Source organism: Neoarius graeffei, chromosome 17, assembly GCF_027579695.1.
Source record: "Neoarius graeffei isolate fNeoGra1 chromosome 17, fNeoGra1.pri, whole genome shotgun sequence".
Classification (NCBI taxonomy): Eukaryota; Metazoa; Chordata; class Actinopteri; order Siluriformes; family Ariidae; genus Neoarius; species Neoarius graeffei.
This window is the reverse complement of record NC_083585.1, coordinates 19,347,801-19,365,090: the sequence shown is the minus strand read 5'-3', so window position 1 is coordinate 19,365,090 and position 17,290 is coordinate 19,347,801. Positions and strand designations below refer to the sequence as shown.

General features: G+C 44.2%; 1 protein-coding gene across 1 annotated transcript; it reads right to left on the bottom strand.

The window, feature by feature from the left end:
* Nucleotides 1-15,042: 15,042 nt before the first annotated feature.
* Nucleotides 15,043-16,017, bottom strand: LOC132901123 (odorant receptor 131-2-like). The gene has a single exon (XM_060943481.1). It carries the CDS (start codon nucleotides 16,015-16,017, stop codon nucleotides 15,043-15,045), a length of 975 nt encoding a protein of 324 aa, XP_060799464.1.
* Between the last annotated feature and the right edge of the window lie 1,273 nt (nucleotides 16,018-17,290).

Here is a 17,290-nt window from a genome sequence, read left to right as displayed (position 1 = left end):
GCCTTTTCTGCCTGAGGAGACCAGACATATGATCCACCTGTCCCTTTGGTGAGGTCCGATATGGGCTCTGCTACAGAACTAAAGTTCCTGATGAACTTGCGGTAGAAGTTAGCAAATCCTAAGAACCACTGAACCTCTTTGACGGACTTGGGGGTGGGCCAGTCCCGGATGGCCAGGGTCTTGGCTGGATCCATCTGGAGTTGGCCTGTCCATACAATAAAACCCAGAAAGGAGACCTCGGGAACTTGAAATTCGCATTTCTGGGCCTTAGCAAACAGATTGTTCTGTAGCAGCCTCTGGAGAACCTGGTGGACATGGTGGCGGTGCTCCTGCACGGTCTTGGAAAAGATTAGGATGTCGTCGAGGTAGACAAAAATGTACAGGTTAATCATGTCCCTCAAGACGTCGTTGATTAGGGCCTGAAAAACAGCTGGTGCGTTGGTGAGTCAGAAGGGCATCACCTGGTACTCGCAGTGCCCTGACGGGGTGTTAAAGGCGGTCTTCCACTCGTCTCCTTGTCAGATACGGACGAGGTGGTATGTGTTCCGTAAGTCCAACTTGGTGAAGACGGTGGCGCCTTGGAGCAGGTCAAATGCTGTGGACATCAGCGGAAGGGGATAGCGGTTGCGCACGGTGATCTTGTTCAGGCTCCTGTAGTCAATACACGGTCAGAGCCCCCCATCCTTCTTGCCGACAAAGAAGAAGCCGGCACCAGCAGGTGAAGTGGAGGGTCGAATGAACCCAGAGACCAGGGCTTCCTTGATGTATTCCTCCATGGCCTTGCATTCTGGCTGAGAGAGGGAGAACAGTCGGCCCCGAGGAGGATTAGTCCCAGGGAGCAAGTCGATGGCACAGTCGTAGGCGCGGTGCGGAGGAAGAACAGCGGCCCTGCTCTTGCTAAAAACCTCTTTCAGATCCCAGTACTCTGTGGGAACTTGAGATAACTCGGTGAGATCAGGAGGCTCGGCAGGAGATACAGGAGAGCTAGAGAGCAGACAAGAGGCATGGCATGCAGGACCCCATTCCACAACCTGGCTTGTTACCCAGTCTATGCGAGGGTTGTGGCGAGTAAGCCAAGGAAGGCCTAGAATAATTGGGTGAATGAATAAGGTGCAGGGATATTTCTTCTTTGTGACCTAAAGACTGGAGAAGTAACTTGGGTGACTCTTCTGTCACCTAAAGCTTGGCCATCCAGGGCAGACACAGACAGTGGGACTTCAAGAGGCGCAGTCGGGACATTGATACTTTGGGCGAAGTGGATATACATAAAGTTTCCAGCCGCCCCTGAGTCTAACAAGGCCTGGCAAGAATGGACGGACTCACCCCAGGAGATGGAAACCGGGATGTAGATTCCTTGGCCAGGAAGTCCGGGAGAGAGGGTAGGCCCCGTCACAACCCTCCCTCGGCTGGACGGGGCGATCCTTTTCCCGAGAGCTCGGGACATGATGCTCGGAAGTGACCAGGCTTGCCACAGTAGATGCAGCACTTGTCCCTCCTTCTGCGCTCCCTCTCAGATGGGGAGAGGCGAGTAGGGCCCACTTGCATGGGTTCTGTACAGTCACTGGAGGAGGTAGATGGGCTCCATGTTGAGGCAGTGAGGCCGGGGAGACTCAGGACTTGGCGGCGTTCTCTAATCCTGTTGTCCAGACAAATGGCATGAGAAATCAGTGTTTCGAGGTCACTTGGGCATCCAATAGAGGCCAGACCATCTTTGATGAGGTCAGACGGACTAACCAGGGCAGTCTCGTTCCATCCACTTACTGCTGCGACGCTTCCTCCTTGCCAGATGGACATGAGCTTTCTGGCTGCGTCTTTGCTGATGTCTGCTTGATCGAAGACACGAAGCATCTCCTCCGTAAACAGCTGGAAATCAGAGCACTTGGGTCCCTCTCTCTGCCAGATGTCTCTTGCCTTACCAGCTAACTAGGTTATCACAAAGGCAATCTTGTGGCAATCCGTAGTGTAGGTGGTAGGCTGGAACTCAAAGGTGAGTTGGCACTGTGCTTGCCATCATACCTCTGTGGTGTAGGAAGGCTGGGTTCGCGAGGTGAAGGAGGCAGCATGGCAGGTGGCGCAGGCGATGGGGGCAGAGAAGTCAGCTGTGCCAGGGTTTTCCCAATTTGCTGAAGCAGTACCTCGTGGCAAGCAAGGGTCTCATGTTGGCTTGCAAGAGTCCGTCCATGAGTGTCCATGGTGGATCCAAGGCATGTTAACACGACCATCATTCCCCAAAGGTTAGCCGGGTAGACAGTTGAAGAAGCCCCTGCTGAGTCGATCATGACGGAGTCTTTCTGTTAGGGTTTGGCTGGGATTCAAACCCAGGTCGCTGGTGTGATAATCCAGCAAACCCCCACTAGGCCACCAGGGGGATGACTCAAGTGCAGAGGCGTGAGGCGTAGGTAGAGTATCAAACAGTTTATTTACAATATTTACAATCCGATGGAAAAAACAAAAAGAAAATCCAAAAGCTCAGAAGATGACCAAAAATAAAAATATCCAAAGGTTCAAAGTCCAAAAAACAAAAGGAAAGGCAAAAATGCTGAATGCTCAGAAGATCAAAAAATACAAAGTCCAAAGAAAGCAAAAGCATCAAAAACACAACGGCACAGGCAAGACACATGGGACAGAGGAAACTAGCACTAGACAACATAGCATAAAGACTCCGTGACAAGGGAACAAACAGAAGGGTATTTATACACAAAACAATTAAAGAACAGGGCCGGGCAGGAAACAGGCAATCAAGACAAACACAAAACACAGTGGTGGCCTCTAGAGGCCAAAACAACCATGACAAGATAAACATAACAGCGTCCTCTAGAGGCCAAAACAGTCCCAGTCCTAACACAAGCAATGCTATTGGTGAAAGTTTGTCAAAATTTGCATTATTGTTCAAAACTGATTTAATAAAGATTTCTATTGTGCAATATAACAAAAGGTACATCTCGGAAACGAGAAATGTACCCTGAATTCAAGAATGACCAATTAAAAAAAAATCCATCTATCCATCCATTATCTGTAGCCACTTATCCTGTTCTACAGGGCCACAGGCTAGCTAGAGCCTATCCCAGCTGACTATGGGTGAGAGGCGGGGTACACCCTGGACAAGTTTCCAGATCATCGCAGGTTTGTCATAGAGAAAACCATTTACATCTACGGTCAATTTAGAGTCACCAATTAGCCTAACCTGCATGTCTTTGGACTGTGGGGGAAACTGGAGCACCTGGAGGAAACCCACACAGACACGGGGAGAACATACAAACTCCATACAGGAAGGCCCTTGTTGGCCACTGAGCTCAAACCCAGAACCTTCTTGTTGTGAGATGACAGTGCTAACCACTACACCACCATGCTCTCTCTGTCCCACTTTCTGTCTCTTTTATATGTATATAAAAGAGAGAGAGAGAGAGAGAGAGAGAGAGAGAGACTGTGTGTGTATATATATATATAATGTATATATATTAGTGCTGTCAAAAATGTCGCGTTATTAACGCGTTAACTTGACTCAATTTTAACGGCGATAATTTTTTTTTATCGGGAGATTAACGCTCTGTGACATGATGCCACGCCCCGCACAACCAGAGTCCTCTGCCCTCCCCCAAAGAGCCACGGTGCTCAGCTTACGTTTCGTTTTCCCATCGGCGGCTCCAGCCCCACTTTGCAGTGGCTGTGACAAGACGTGTTATGCTCTGCAATAATAAAAAAACATTGGTACAACCAGTGTTCGAACTATGCCGATATTTTCGGGGGGGGTCCCTTATTTTCCTTTGGGGGTATGCTTGCGCTTGTCTCAGAGCGCGGCTCTCCATCGCGCGCTCACTTCGGATATGCAAATGCTTCCCGTTACACGCGATTGCTATGTCAATAAACATCATTTTGCCAATATTTTTGAGACCCCCCCCAACATTTCCCAAATCATGTTTTCAAGGGATCTCATGTCTGTTTCAGGGGATCTCGGATCCCCCGTGTACCCCCGTAGTTCGAACGGTGAGCAAGCCCATTCATTTTTTTATGCTGATAAGAGAATTACAATGTTTTTTCATGTGACAAAAATGTGCGATTAAATTGCGATTAATCACGAGTTAACTATGACAGTCACGACATTAATCACGATTAAATATTTTAATCGCTTGACAGCACTAATATATATTACACAGTGTGTATATATACACAATGTGTGTATAAAAGAACTTCACTTTAAGGCAATACGCTGTGCACAAAACGAGGTCCATAAAATCATGGCTTGTCAGGTTGGTGTAGAAGATGTTACGTGGCCTGCACAGAACCTTGACTTCAAACCCAATGAACACCTTTGGGATAAATTAAAACAGTGCCAGGCTTTCCTGCCCAAGATCATGGCTTCAACCACACTTTTGCTCTTGTAGCTGAATGGGCTCAACTCCCTATAGATTGATAGAATGGGCTCAACGCCCTATAGATCTAGCGGGCTCAACTCCCGCTAGATTCCACAATCTAGCGGAAATCTTCCCAAATGATTGGAGACTGTTATAGCAGCAATGGGAATACTAACTCCATTTTAATGCCCACTGTTTTGCAATGGGACCACAAACTCCTATGGATGTGATGGTTAGGTATCTACATACTTTTGGCCATGTACTGTGTATTCTCTATAAAGTATCATCCAGTGACGACTAAAACAAGTCAAATTAGGCAGATCATCAATCAATCAATCAATCAATCTCACTACTTTATACTGCTAAGAGTGGCAGTGTAAATAATCTTGTGAAATATTTCATATTGAAAAGCTTGTTTTCCAAACAAGTTGAGTTACCAACAATTAGTACTTCAGTTTATTATCAGCCTCATCCTTAATGTCAGGGTAGGATACAGTGGGGAGACTTGGGACAAGTTTTCAGCTTTTGTAGATTGTGTGAAATTCTTTGCAGGTAGCATCATGTTCATATTGCATTAGAAAGTATTTCCTATACCCTCTTACCACAACATTCATTTCTCACCTTGTCTCATATACTGACTTCACTTTTTCTGTCATTATTTTTTTTTTGTGGGGAGACATGAGACAAGGGCAGCACGGTGGTGTAGTGGTTAGCGCTGTCGCCTCACAGCAAGAAGGTCCGGGTTCGAGCCCTGTGGCCGGCGAGGGCCTTTCTGTGTGGAGTTTGCATGTTCTCCCCGTGTCCGCGTGGGTTTCCTCCGGGTGCTCCGGTTTCCCCCACAGTCCAAAGACATGCAGGTTAGGTTAACTGGTGACTCTAACTTGACTGTAGGTGTGAATGTGAGTGTGAATGGTTGTCTGTGTCTATGTGTCAGCTCTGTGATGACCTGGCGACTTGTCCAGGGTGTACCCCGCCTTTCGCCCGTAGTCAGCTGGGATAGGCTCCAGCTTGCCTGCGACCCTGTAGAAGGATAACGCGGCTAGAGATTATGAGATGAGACATGAGACATTATGTTCAGAAACTTGAGCCATGGTGGATAGAAATGGAACAAAAATAAAATACCTAGGTCTACATGTTTAATTTTTATTTGTTATCAAAACCTGTAACATATGAACTGTATGAACATTCAATACTGGTACAGTTATAGAAAATTGTCAGTTTACCCAAAACCTGACTTGACAAAACAGTTCCATTCTCAAAAAGAAATGAAATGGCTTAATCCTCATGCAGGTTACCGCCCACATTTTTAAACAATTTTATATTTGTAAACCACAAGAAAAAAAAAACGTTATATGAGCTGTCTCAACTCTTCCCATCTGGCTATTTTTTCAAAAATTTGAACTTTTTTACAGTATTCTAAACATGTGTGCGTATGCATGCAAAAAAACAGATACCAGTCGAGTGCTTCATTTAATGTTCACATAAAACAACAGAATGAAGAAAAAATTTTCAAAATGTGATTTCTGTGACTTTGATCATGGCATGGTTGTTGAATTTCAAGCACAAGTTTTGAGAGTTTAAACAGAATCATGCGAAAAACAAAACCCATCCTGTGAGCAGAGGGTCTGCAGGCTGAAACACATTTTCGATGAGAGAGAGGTCAGCGGAGAATGACCAGGCTGTTCAGAGCTGACAAGAAGTCTATATTAATCCAAATATGTTCTCTTTACAACTGTGGTGAGCGGAACAGCATCTCAGAATGTACAATACATCAAATATTGAGGTGGATGGGCTACAACAGCAGAAGACCACATCAGGTTCCACTCTTGTCAGTCAAGATCAAGAATCTGAGGATATCATGGGCATGTACTATAAAATAAAGTAACCCATAGTGGTTTCAATTTAAGTTCTTATAATTTAACAGAATAAGGTTCCCACGTAGGACCAAGGGGTTTTGGTCCACATAAGCCCCACTTTTTGGCTTTACTTATGGTCCACACAGGATGAGATATATTGGGGCCCATGTGGGGCCAGAGGATGGTGGTCACATGGGCCCCACTTGTAGCCTATCTATGTCCTCGTAAGGGTCCACATGGGTTAACCCAGACAGAGAAACATACAGTATGCTGCCAGATGGCATCTTTTTTTCAGGAAAGTCCTTTCTTATTCCAGCAAGACAATGCCAAGCCACATTCTGCATGTGTTACAACAGTATGACTTTGTAGTAATAGATTGCAGTGCTAAATAGCCCTGTCTGCCTCCAATGAAAATGTGTGGTCAAGTTTATTTGTATAGCGCTTTTAACAATAAACATTGTCACAAAGCAGCTTTACAGAATTTAAACAAGTTAAAATATGAGCTAATGTTATCCCTAATCTATCCCCAAGGAGCACGCCTGTGGTGATAGTGGCAAGGAAAAACTCCCTCAGATGACACAAGGAAGAAACCTTGAGAGGAACCAGACTCAAAAGGGAACCCATCCCCATCCGGGTAACAACAGACAACATGACTATAACATTAACAGTCCTAACAAAGTCAGCTTCGTTGATGCTATAAACCCCCCACCAACGGAAACCCGAGTGCAAAACTGTTCATGACAACCGCAGTCCCAACGTCAGCGAGTCAACTGCAGTTCTAAAGTCAACAAGTCAACTGCACACAGCCACAAAAACACCACTGCAAGAGTCCAGAGCGTCCTCCAGGTGCGACCCCCAACTGTCTACATGGGGCCGCCCTCCACAGGAGTGATGCGATGAGACTCCAACCAGACACAGGGCACCAGGATGGATCAGGCAGGTTCGAGGAGCAGAAGAGGCCAGCATCTCGATCCCAGGACCGACATGTATCTCAGAGGGACAGATTTGGGGGGGGGGGAGAAGAGTGAGAAAACACAGGTTGTTAGGTATGCCCAATGTCACCTGAATAAGTAGGAACAGTATACATATTGCACGGAGTACAAGCAGGGACTCCGGCAACTAACTATGACAGCATAACTAAAAGGGGAGAGAAGGTAGCACAGGCATGAGGGAGCCCTGGGACATAAAGCAGCCAGCCACGACACCATCAACAAACTTGAGTGAGCAAGTGAGTGGGGACTGACAGCATCCATACATCCCAGTTTACCAAAACACTCTATGTCTGAGGACCCTCCAGATCTACACCTTTACCTCATAAACACCATTAACAAAAGGTTGACTAAACAGATATGTTTTCAGCCTTGACTTAAACAGTGAGACTGTGTCTGATTCCCGAACACTACTTGGAAGGCTGTTCCATAACTGTGGGGCTTTGTAGGAAAAGGCTCTGCCCCCTGATGTAGCCTTCACTATACAAGGTACCCGCAGATAGCCTGCACCTTTTGATCTAAGTAGGCGTGGCGGGTCATAGAGGAGCAGAAGTTCACTCAGGTACTGTGGTGCGAGATCATTCAGTGCTTTAAAGGTCAATAGTAGTATTTTATAATCAATATGAAATTTGATTGGAAGCAAATGCAGTGTGGATAAGCTAGGCGTGATGTGGGGCATTGTGGCTCAGGTGGATGGGGTGCTGTGCCGTGGGTTTAGGGACCCAGATTTGATTCTGACCGGGGGTCATTTCCTGATCCCTCCCCATCTCTTTCTCCCGTTTGTTTCCTGTCTCTGCACTGTTCTGCCCAATGGGGGTGAAAAAAGTCCCCCCCAAAAATCTTTAAGATACGGGTGATGTGGTCATATTTTCTAGTAAGGCCTCTTGCTGCTGCATTTTGAACTTACTGGAGCTTATTTATGCACTTATTGGAACATCCAGAGAGTAAGGCATTACAATAATCCAACCTGGAGGTAAAGAAAGCATGAACTAGTTTTCCCGCATCATGTAGTAACATTAAATTTCTTATCTTAGCAATAGGGCAGCATGGTGGTGTAGTGGTTATCGCTGTCGCCTCACAGCAAGAAGGTCCTGGGTTCGAGCCCCGGGGCCGGCGAGGGCCTTTCTGTGTGGAGTTTGCATGTTCTCCCCGTGTCCACGTGGGTTTCCTCCGGGTGCTCCGGTTTCCCCCACAGTCCAAAGACATGCAGGTTAGGTTAACTGGTGACTCTAAATTGACTGTAGGTGTGAATGTGAATGGGTGTCTATGTGTCAGCCCTGTGATGACTTGGCGACTTGTCCAGGGTGTACCCCGCCTTTCGCCCATAGTCAGCTGGGATAGGCTCCAGCTTGCCTGCGACCCTGTAGAAGGGTAAAGCGGCTAGAGATGATGAGATGAGATCTTAGCAATATTACTGAGATGAAAGAAAGCTATCCAGGTAATGTTATCAATGTGTGCTTTGAATGAAAGACTGGGGTCAATAATCACTCTGAGGTCTTTTACTGCTGCATGCGAAGAAACAGAAAGGTCATTCAGCGTTACTATGTAATCAGAAAACTTACTTCTAGCTGCATGTGGTCCTAATACAATACTTCAGTCTTGTCAGAGTTAAGCAGAAGGAAGTTAATAAGCATCCAGTGTCTAATGTCCTTTACACATTCCTCAATTCTATTAAGCTGGTGTCTCTCATCAGGTTTTGCAGAAACATACAACTGTGTGGCATCAGCATAACAGTGGAAACTAATACAATGTTTACAAATAATATCACCCAGAGGTAACATATATAAAGAAAAAAGCAGTGGACAAAATGTGTGGTGCATTATAAAGTGCAAAAAAAGGACAACGAAGACCCCAGACTGTTGTACTATTAAGGTTGTATATCAAGCAAGAATGTGAAAGAAATTTGTGGCAGTGGGGGTGTGGCCGAGAGTCAGTTTGTGAATGGAGGACGGAGTCGGGGAAGGTGAGTGGCCAAATTGCTACACCTGTTGTCAATTCATGTGTGTCTGCGTGTCTCTTGCAGTGACGGCACTGTAATAAAAGGAATAGTAGAGCAGAGGAGTGGTGGATTGGGACCAGAACACAACGGTGTGTGCATGTGACTGTCCCAGTTGGGAAAGTGTTGTGCTGAAAAGCATAATAAAGTGTATCTAAACACTAACAACAGTCTGCCGTACTTCTGTGCTCCACCCACATCTGGGCAGCTTCTGGTCAGGCCGGTTCTGTGTGGACTATAGAAAGGTCAATGGGGTGTCTAAATTCGACACATACCCAATGCCTCGCATTGATGAGCTGCTCGATCGATTAGGCACTGTTCGTTTTTACTCGACACTGGATTGAACAACGGGATATTGGCAGATCCCCTTGACTCCTCTATCCTGAGAGAAAATGGCCTTTTCCACACCTTTTGGGTTACACTAATTCATCACACTTCCTTTTGGGTTGTTTGGGGCTCCTGTGACATTCCAGCGGCTCATGGACAGGGTTCTCTGACCTCATACTGCCTATGCGGCCGCATACCTAGACAATATCATCATCTGTAGCAATGATAGGCTGTGGCACCAAGAACACCTTAGGGTCATCCTAAAGTCGCTGAGGCATGCGGGTCTCACAGCTAACCCTAAAAAGTGTGCAGTTGGGTGGGTGGAAGTATGGTATTGGGGTTTCCACTTGGGTCATGGCCAGGTTCATCCCCAAATTAACAAGACTGATTGTGGCCTGCCAAAGACCAAAAAGGGGGTGAGACAGTTACTGGGGCTGGCTGGCTACTATCGTAGGTTCACACCTAATTATTCGGATGTCATCAGCCCGCTGACTGATCTCACTAAAAAGGGAGCACCAGCTCCGGTCCAGTGGACGGAGCAATGCCAACAGGCTTTGTCTAGGGTAAAGGCTGCACAGTGTGGGGGGCCACTTTTATACTCCCCTGACTTTTCTCTCCCCTTTATTTTACAAACAGACACATCAGACAGGGGGCTGGGGGACATTCTGTCCTGGAAGGTGGAAGGGGAGGAATGTCCTGTGCTGTACATTAGCCAGAAGTTGTCAATGAGTGAAAGCAAGTACAGCATGATAGAGAAAGAGTGCCTGGCTATCAAGTGGGCAGTGCTCGCACTTCAGTACTACCTAGTGGGACGCCCTTTCACCCTATGTTCGGACCACGCGCCCCTCCAGTGTCTCCACCACATGAATGAGACCAATCCGCGGATCACCCGTTGGTATCTTGCCCTCCAGCTGTTCAAATTTGAGGTGGTCCACAGGCCAGGGGCACAGATGGTGGTGGTGGACTTCCTGTACTGTCGGGGGGGGAGTCCGCTGCAGGCCAAATGGCTCTCCGGCCTGAATCGGGTGGTGGGGGTATGTGGCAGTGGGGGCGTGGCCAAGCTTTGGTTTGTGAATGGAGGGCAGAGTCAGGGAAGGTGAGTGGCCAAATCGCTACACCTGTTGTCAATTCATGTGTGTCTGTGTGTCTCTTGCAGTGATGGTGCCGAATAAAAGGAGTAGGAGAGGAAAGGAGTGGGGGACTGGGACCAGAACATGACGGTGTGTCCGTGTGTCACTGTGTGTGTGTGACTGTCCCAGTTGGGAAAGTGTTGTGCTCAAAAGCATAAAAAGTGTATCTAAACACTAACAACAGTCTACCATACTTCTGTGCTCCACCCACATCTGGGCAGCTTCCACAAATTTCATGTTCAAAACTTCAGCAATTGGTGTCCTCCATTTTGAAACACTTACTGACTGTTGTTAAACGAGAAGGTGATGTAACACAGTGGTAAACATGGTAGTGTTACAGCTTTTTTTGGGTGGTGTTGCAGGCCTCAAATTCACAATGAGTGTATATTTACAAAAACAATAAAATTAGTTTGAACATTAATATATTGTGTTTGGATTGTATTCAATTGAAAATAAAGCTCTGGAAACAATTAAGAGACTACTTCATTTTTTTCTTAAATCAGCATCTCTATGTATGGCAGCAATTTTATTCCAGTGTCTGTGTTGGAATTCCAACACAAGCACATCTCATTTGACTGAATGAGGTACTGATTAGGTGATCACCTGAACCAAATCTTATTTAAAGAGGAAAAGTATAAAAACCACTGCTGTGGTCATTACTATCCTCTTGCAATAGTAGCAGTTTGATGGCAAAATCAGTGCTAGTAGTACCTCAAACTTGGAATACAAAAATATTTATTCATCATGCCAAAAGAGTTAAAAAGAAAAGTTTTGAGTGAGAAAAAGAAGCACTCAATACTGGCTTTACTGGCAGGAGGATACAATGAGTGTCAGGTTGCTTCCATCCTCAATTTCAAAGACAGCAGTTCATAAGAACAAGGTCAAGCAGCAGACATTGAGGACAACAAAGTTACAGACTGGCAGAAGGCGAAAATGACACTCCACTGACCAGGATAATCAACTCCTTTGAATGGCCCTCAACAACTGTCAGATGACATCAAGTGACCCAAAAAAGAATGGCAGCTGGGGTAAAGTGCATGGCAAGGTTGGTTTGACACAGTAGGGTTGAAGTCATGGAAAGCTAGAAAAAAAGCCTTTCATCAATGAGAAGCAAAGAGCCTGGCTAAGGTTTACTAACGACCATAAGGATTGGATCGTTGAAGACTGGAGGAAGGTTATCTTCTCTGATGAGTCCTATTGTCAGCTTTTCCCATCACCTGGTCATCTAATGGTTAGACATAGACCTGGAGAGTCCTACAAGCCACAGTGACTACGTTTACATGCACATCCAAATCGAGCTGCTGTCGGTAATCGAGCTGAAGGTCCCAGCAGGGTGCCAGAGAAATCAAATCCTACATGCACACAACTGAAATCGGGCTATTGTGTGAGGTGCATTGTGCACCCGAGCCACAGATGGCGCAACACGCCCCATCGTGTTGGTACACTTCCGGTTGTCGTCATGAAGTAGAGCTATTCAAGAGTGTAAACAAAGTTATCAGTTCCGTGTTCTCCATTGCGCGTTTTTCTCCCGTCCATGACTTTTAATATATTCAACTCCTTAAGCTGAATGAGCATGAACTCTTTCTCCTCATTGCTCCAGAAGTGCACGTTTCTGCTTGCCTGTAGCAGTGGGGGCGTGGTCAAGCGCCGGTCTGTGACAGGAGGGCGGAGCCAGGGAAGGTGAGTGGCAGAATAACTACACCTGACGGTAATTAACCTGTGTTTGTGTGTCTTCCCAGTAACTGTGCCCTATTTAAGGAGGCAGAGGGAGAGCAGAGGGGACAGCTCATCCCGGGACTAGAACACAGCGCGCGCATGTGTTTTTTTTCTCTCAAGAATAAAAGTAGGCTGTTGTGTGTGTTTTTCTCTCAAGAATAAAAGTAGGCTGTTAAACTGAAAAGTCTGACAATAAAAAGCCTATTAGTACCAGAAGCTTTGTCCTGCCGTCCTCTGTGCTCCACCCACACTTCAGAGAGCTCTACATCGCCATTTTCTCTTCTTCGTTTGTTCCTCCTGACCTCTTCTGCTGCTCGCTACTACTGTTGTCATGCCGACCGAGGCTGTTGTGTTTCCCGCTTGTGGTCTCGTCACTCGTCACTTCCGGAAGTAGCTTGACAACTAACTTGATAGGATATACATGCACAAAGTAGCTCGGCAGAAATCACATAAACTAGGTCGTGTAGCTTGATTCCGACAAATCAAGTTCGGTTCAATTTCAGCCGAATTAAGGTGTATACATGGCATTTTGAACTTCGATTTCAGTCGAGCAACGGCAGAAATTCGATTCTCTCTATGTGCATGTAAACGTAGTGACTGTCTCACACCCATTGTAAAATTTGGTGAAGGGTCAGTGATCTGGGGGTGTTTCAGCAAGGCTAGAATGGGGCAGATTTTTTTTTTTTTGTAAAGGACACATGAATCAAGCCATATACAAGTTTATCCTGGAAGAAAACTTGCTTCCTTTTACTCTGGCACTGTTTCCTAACTCTGAGAATTGGGTTTTCCAGCAGGACAATACTCCATGCCACACAGCCAGGTCAGTCAAGTTGAGAATGGAGGACCACAAGATCAAGACCCTGCCATGCCCAGCCCAATCTCTAAATCTGAACCTCAAGGAAAAACTCTGGAATGTGATGAAGAGGAAGATGGATGGTCACAAGCCATCGAGCAAAGCTGAGCTGATTGAATTTTTGTGCCAGGAGTGGCATAAAAGTCACCCAAGAGCAATGTGAAAGACTGGTGGAGAGCATACCAAGACGCATGAAAGCTGTGATTTAAATGTCAGGGTTCTTCAACCAAATATTGATTTCTGAACTCATCCTAAGTTCAAAGTATTGTGTTGTTTAAAATTGAATATGATTTTGATTTCTATGCATTACTCAAGGTCTGAAAACACTTAATCGTTTTTGTTATTTTGACCAGTTTTCATTTTCTGCCACTAAATGCTGTGACAATTTTTTATATGGAGTTTGGAGGAAACATTGTAAGTTCAAGGAAATTTTTTAAAAAAGTACGTGTTCTTCAAACATCATCATCATGGCCAAACCTAATCTAGGCTTGAGTCAAACCATGTTTGGTTGGCTCAGCCAGAATTGCAGCAGTAGGGTGGACAGTTCCTTTCTGCATCCCCACACAGATATGAGGAGAACATGCAAACTCCACGCAGAAAGGACCCTGTCAGCCACTGGGCTCAAACCCAGAACCTTCTGTCTGTGAAGCACCAGTGCTAACTACTGCACCACAGCTCCTCAAACACATCTCTCATCTCATTCTCATTTTCTCTAGCCACTTTATCCTGTTCTACAGGGTCGCAGGCAAGCTGGAGCCTATCCCAGCTGACTACGGGCGAAAGGCGGGTACGCTGGACAAGTCGCCAGGTCATCACAGGGCTGACACATAGACACAGACAACCATTCACACTCACATTCACACCTACGGTCAATTTAGAGTCACCGGTTAACCTAACCTGCATGTCTTTGGACTGTAGGGGAAACTGGAGCACCCGGAGGAAACCCACGCGGACACGGGGAGAACATGCAAACTCCACACAGAAAGGTCCTCGCGGGCCACAGGGCTCGAACCTGGACCTTCTTGCTGTGAGGCGACAGTGCTAACCACTACACCACCATGCCGCACAAACACATCTATAAATAGTAAAACAAGAGCAGCTGATAATTTTGCAGTGGTCTTTTAATTTTTTCCAGAGCTGCCGTTTGAAAAGGATTTGCAAATTATTGCATTCTGTTTTGATTTACATTTTACCTAGAATCCCAACTTTTTTTACATTTGAGGTTGTATCTGGCATCATCCATAACCAGCATTTGACATATTAGGATGGACTGACAATAATTTGATTCTCTTATAAATTAAGTATTTGCTATGTGAATAGCAAAATTAGTATCTGATTTTTGTGTATTTCTATTTTAAAGCATGGTACATCTATTTCTACATAAATTTTGTACAAATAACAAGGACACATAACACACCGACTGTTAAATAAAAAAAATATAATGAGACAACATTGTATACCCCATATAATGGATACTTTTTAGACACTGTTAGCTAAAAGTTGTTGTTGGTGTGTGTGTGTGTGTGTGTGTGTGTGTGTGTGTGTGCGTGTGTTTGACAGTAACAGTGAAACGACATTTGATATTCAACATTCAAACCATAACACATTTCAACAATAAGCCTTGATCAAAATGTATAATAAGACAATTCAGCCTCAGGGGCATATATTTTTCCACATTTTTTGTTGTATAAGCAAATTCCAAAATATTCAGTTCACCAAAAGTTGGTAGATAATTTTAGCACAGTCATTAAAGCATCTGTTTTCATCAAACAATCTAAAAATCACATAAAATAATCACTTATTAGTTATGTCCTGCATTGTATTTAAATTGGTCTTATTTTCAATTTTTTGATTTCAAGCAATGTTGGGAAATGACAATCAGTGCCACACATAGCATAATGTCTTAAAGCATGAAAAAATTTTTCATCTCTGAGACCATAAATCAATGGGCTGAGACAACGTGGTGCAATCACAAAAGCTATAAACATGGAATATCGTATTTTCCGCAACATCATTTCTTCAACCCCCCAATATGCCATTTCTATATATGGGTTTAAAAACTGCACTATGCACAGAAACAACTGAAATGCATGAAGCAGCACAGTCCTGAGACTCTTACTGGTTGATTTCTTTTTCTCAGAGGAAGCAGCTCTAGCTGCAATCATTATCTTGATGTAGGTGAAGACAATGATAATGATTAAAAAAAGGAAAAAGATAATAAAAATGATGGCACGTCCGTGTGCCTGCCATGCTTCACCTAAAATTAGCTCCACAGTGCACACTGCATAGGAGTACTGAGCAGCAGGTGGGACTACTGCCCAATATCCTATGAAATTGAACAATGGAATTATAGAACTGAGAGTCCATATGATAAAACCCCCATATAATCTGGTCCTGCTTGTGGAGATGACAGCATGTCTCAAAGGCATGCATATAGCCACATAGCGTTCCAGACACATTGCCACCAAAGTCAGTGGTGTACAGCAGATCAGAAAAACCGAAACTGTACAAATGATACTGCAAGGAATTATGTGCGTGGCATACTGGAAATAAGCTCCAACTGAAAGCAAGTCACTTAACAGCATAAGAGCAGAGTCCACAAATAGGGTTTGTACAAACAAAATGTATCGCGTTTCTTCCCTAAAAACCTCCTTTTTAAAAAATGTGTATATCATCAAGCAGTTTATATAGAGGAAAACCCCAACCAGGACCTGCAACAACAATAGTCTTCCACTCAATGAGCTTGAAAAATTAAATAAATTATTGCTTGAGTTACTGTTTGCTCCTGCACTTTGCATGTCTGTAAAATAAAGAACTCTAAATAAAAGACACTGTACAACACCAAAAATATACTTATGTGTATAGGAGGGAATAAACAGGCTGCTGGAGGACATAAATTGTTCCAGTGTGTGCAAAGCAATATAATATGGGGAATGTTTGCTTTTCAGGGATTTATACTTTTCACGTGGTGGTGGTGTGGTGAGTGGGAGGGGAGTGGGTCTAACAGTAGTTTACTATGCTCAGAGAACGACAAGTATTGGTGCTGTTAGTAGTAATACTTAATGATATCCTTTTGATGCAGAGCTTTTCTTTGTACTCTTAATGCAATTTTTCTTCCCAACAAAGTTAACATCTCAATTTCAACATATGAATAATACCAGTACTTACTGAATGTTTCAATATGTAATGTGAGCCATTCAGTCATGCATTTACAAACAGGAGACCTTTTGGAAACAAATCATAACTGAGGTAATCAAGCTTTTTTCATTTTTCCATTTTTTCCCCATTTTCTCACTAATCTTGTACATATTTTAGGATGGTGATTTATATAAAGATGCAAACAGGATTAGTATTTGTACATCTTAAATTTTTACCTCCACCAACTTTGGAGAAGAAGGTTATGTTTTCACTTCCATTTTTTTGCTTCCGTTTGTTTGTCTGTTCCAAACATAACTCAAACAGTCGTGAAAGGATTTTAATGAACTTTGAAGAAATGCAGCCCACGGGCCAAGGATCAATTGATTAGATGTTGATGCAAATCCAGGTATGCATGTGGATTTGGGATCCAGCTATGCACGCAGATCCAGGAGTTTTTTTTGTGGTTATTCTAATATGTGGCTTAGCAGATGTATGCACTCTCCCAAGTGCCCTTCTAGTTCAAGATGTAATGGTCTTCATTCAGTCATGCATTACAAACAGGAGACCTTTTGGAAACAAATCATAACTATGAGGTAATCAAGCTTTATCCTACATGTCAACCTTTAGTTACCCATGCCCTTACAAAATCTGTACTTTTCCCTTACATACACCCATGAGCCCTTATGCATGAGAAAAAAATTCCAATATATAATCCAAAGCACCAATTGTTTTATTCCACATTATACACTCCTATTGTAATAGGCATATTTATCACACTGCATCAAGTTAAAGGGATCAAATAAGCATGTACTGAATTAAAAGAAATTTTAGATCCCAGAGAAAACAACTGAATTGAAAAGGACTATATGTACAGTCAAGTAAACAATTATCTTCTAAAGAGAATGACTGAACTATAAACTTAATTATTTAATA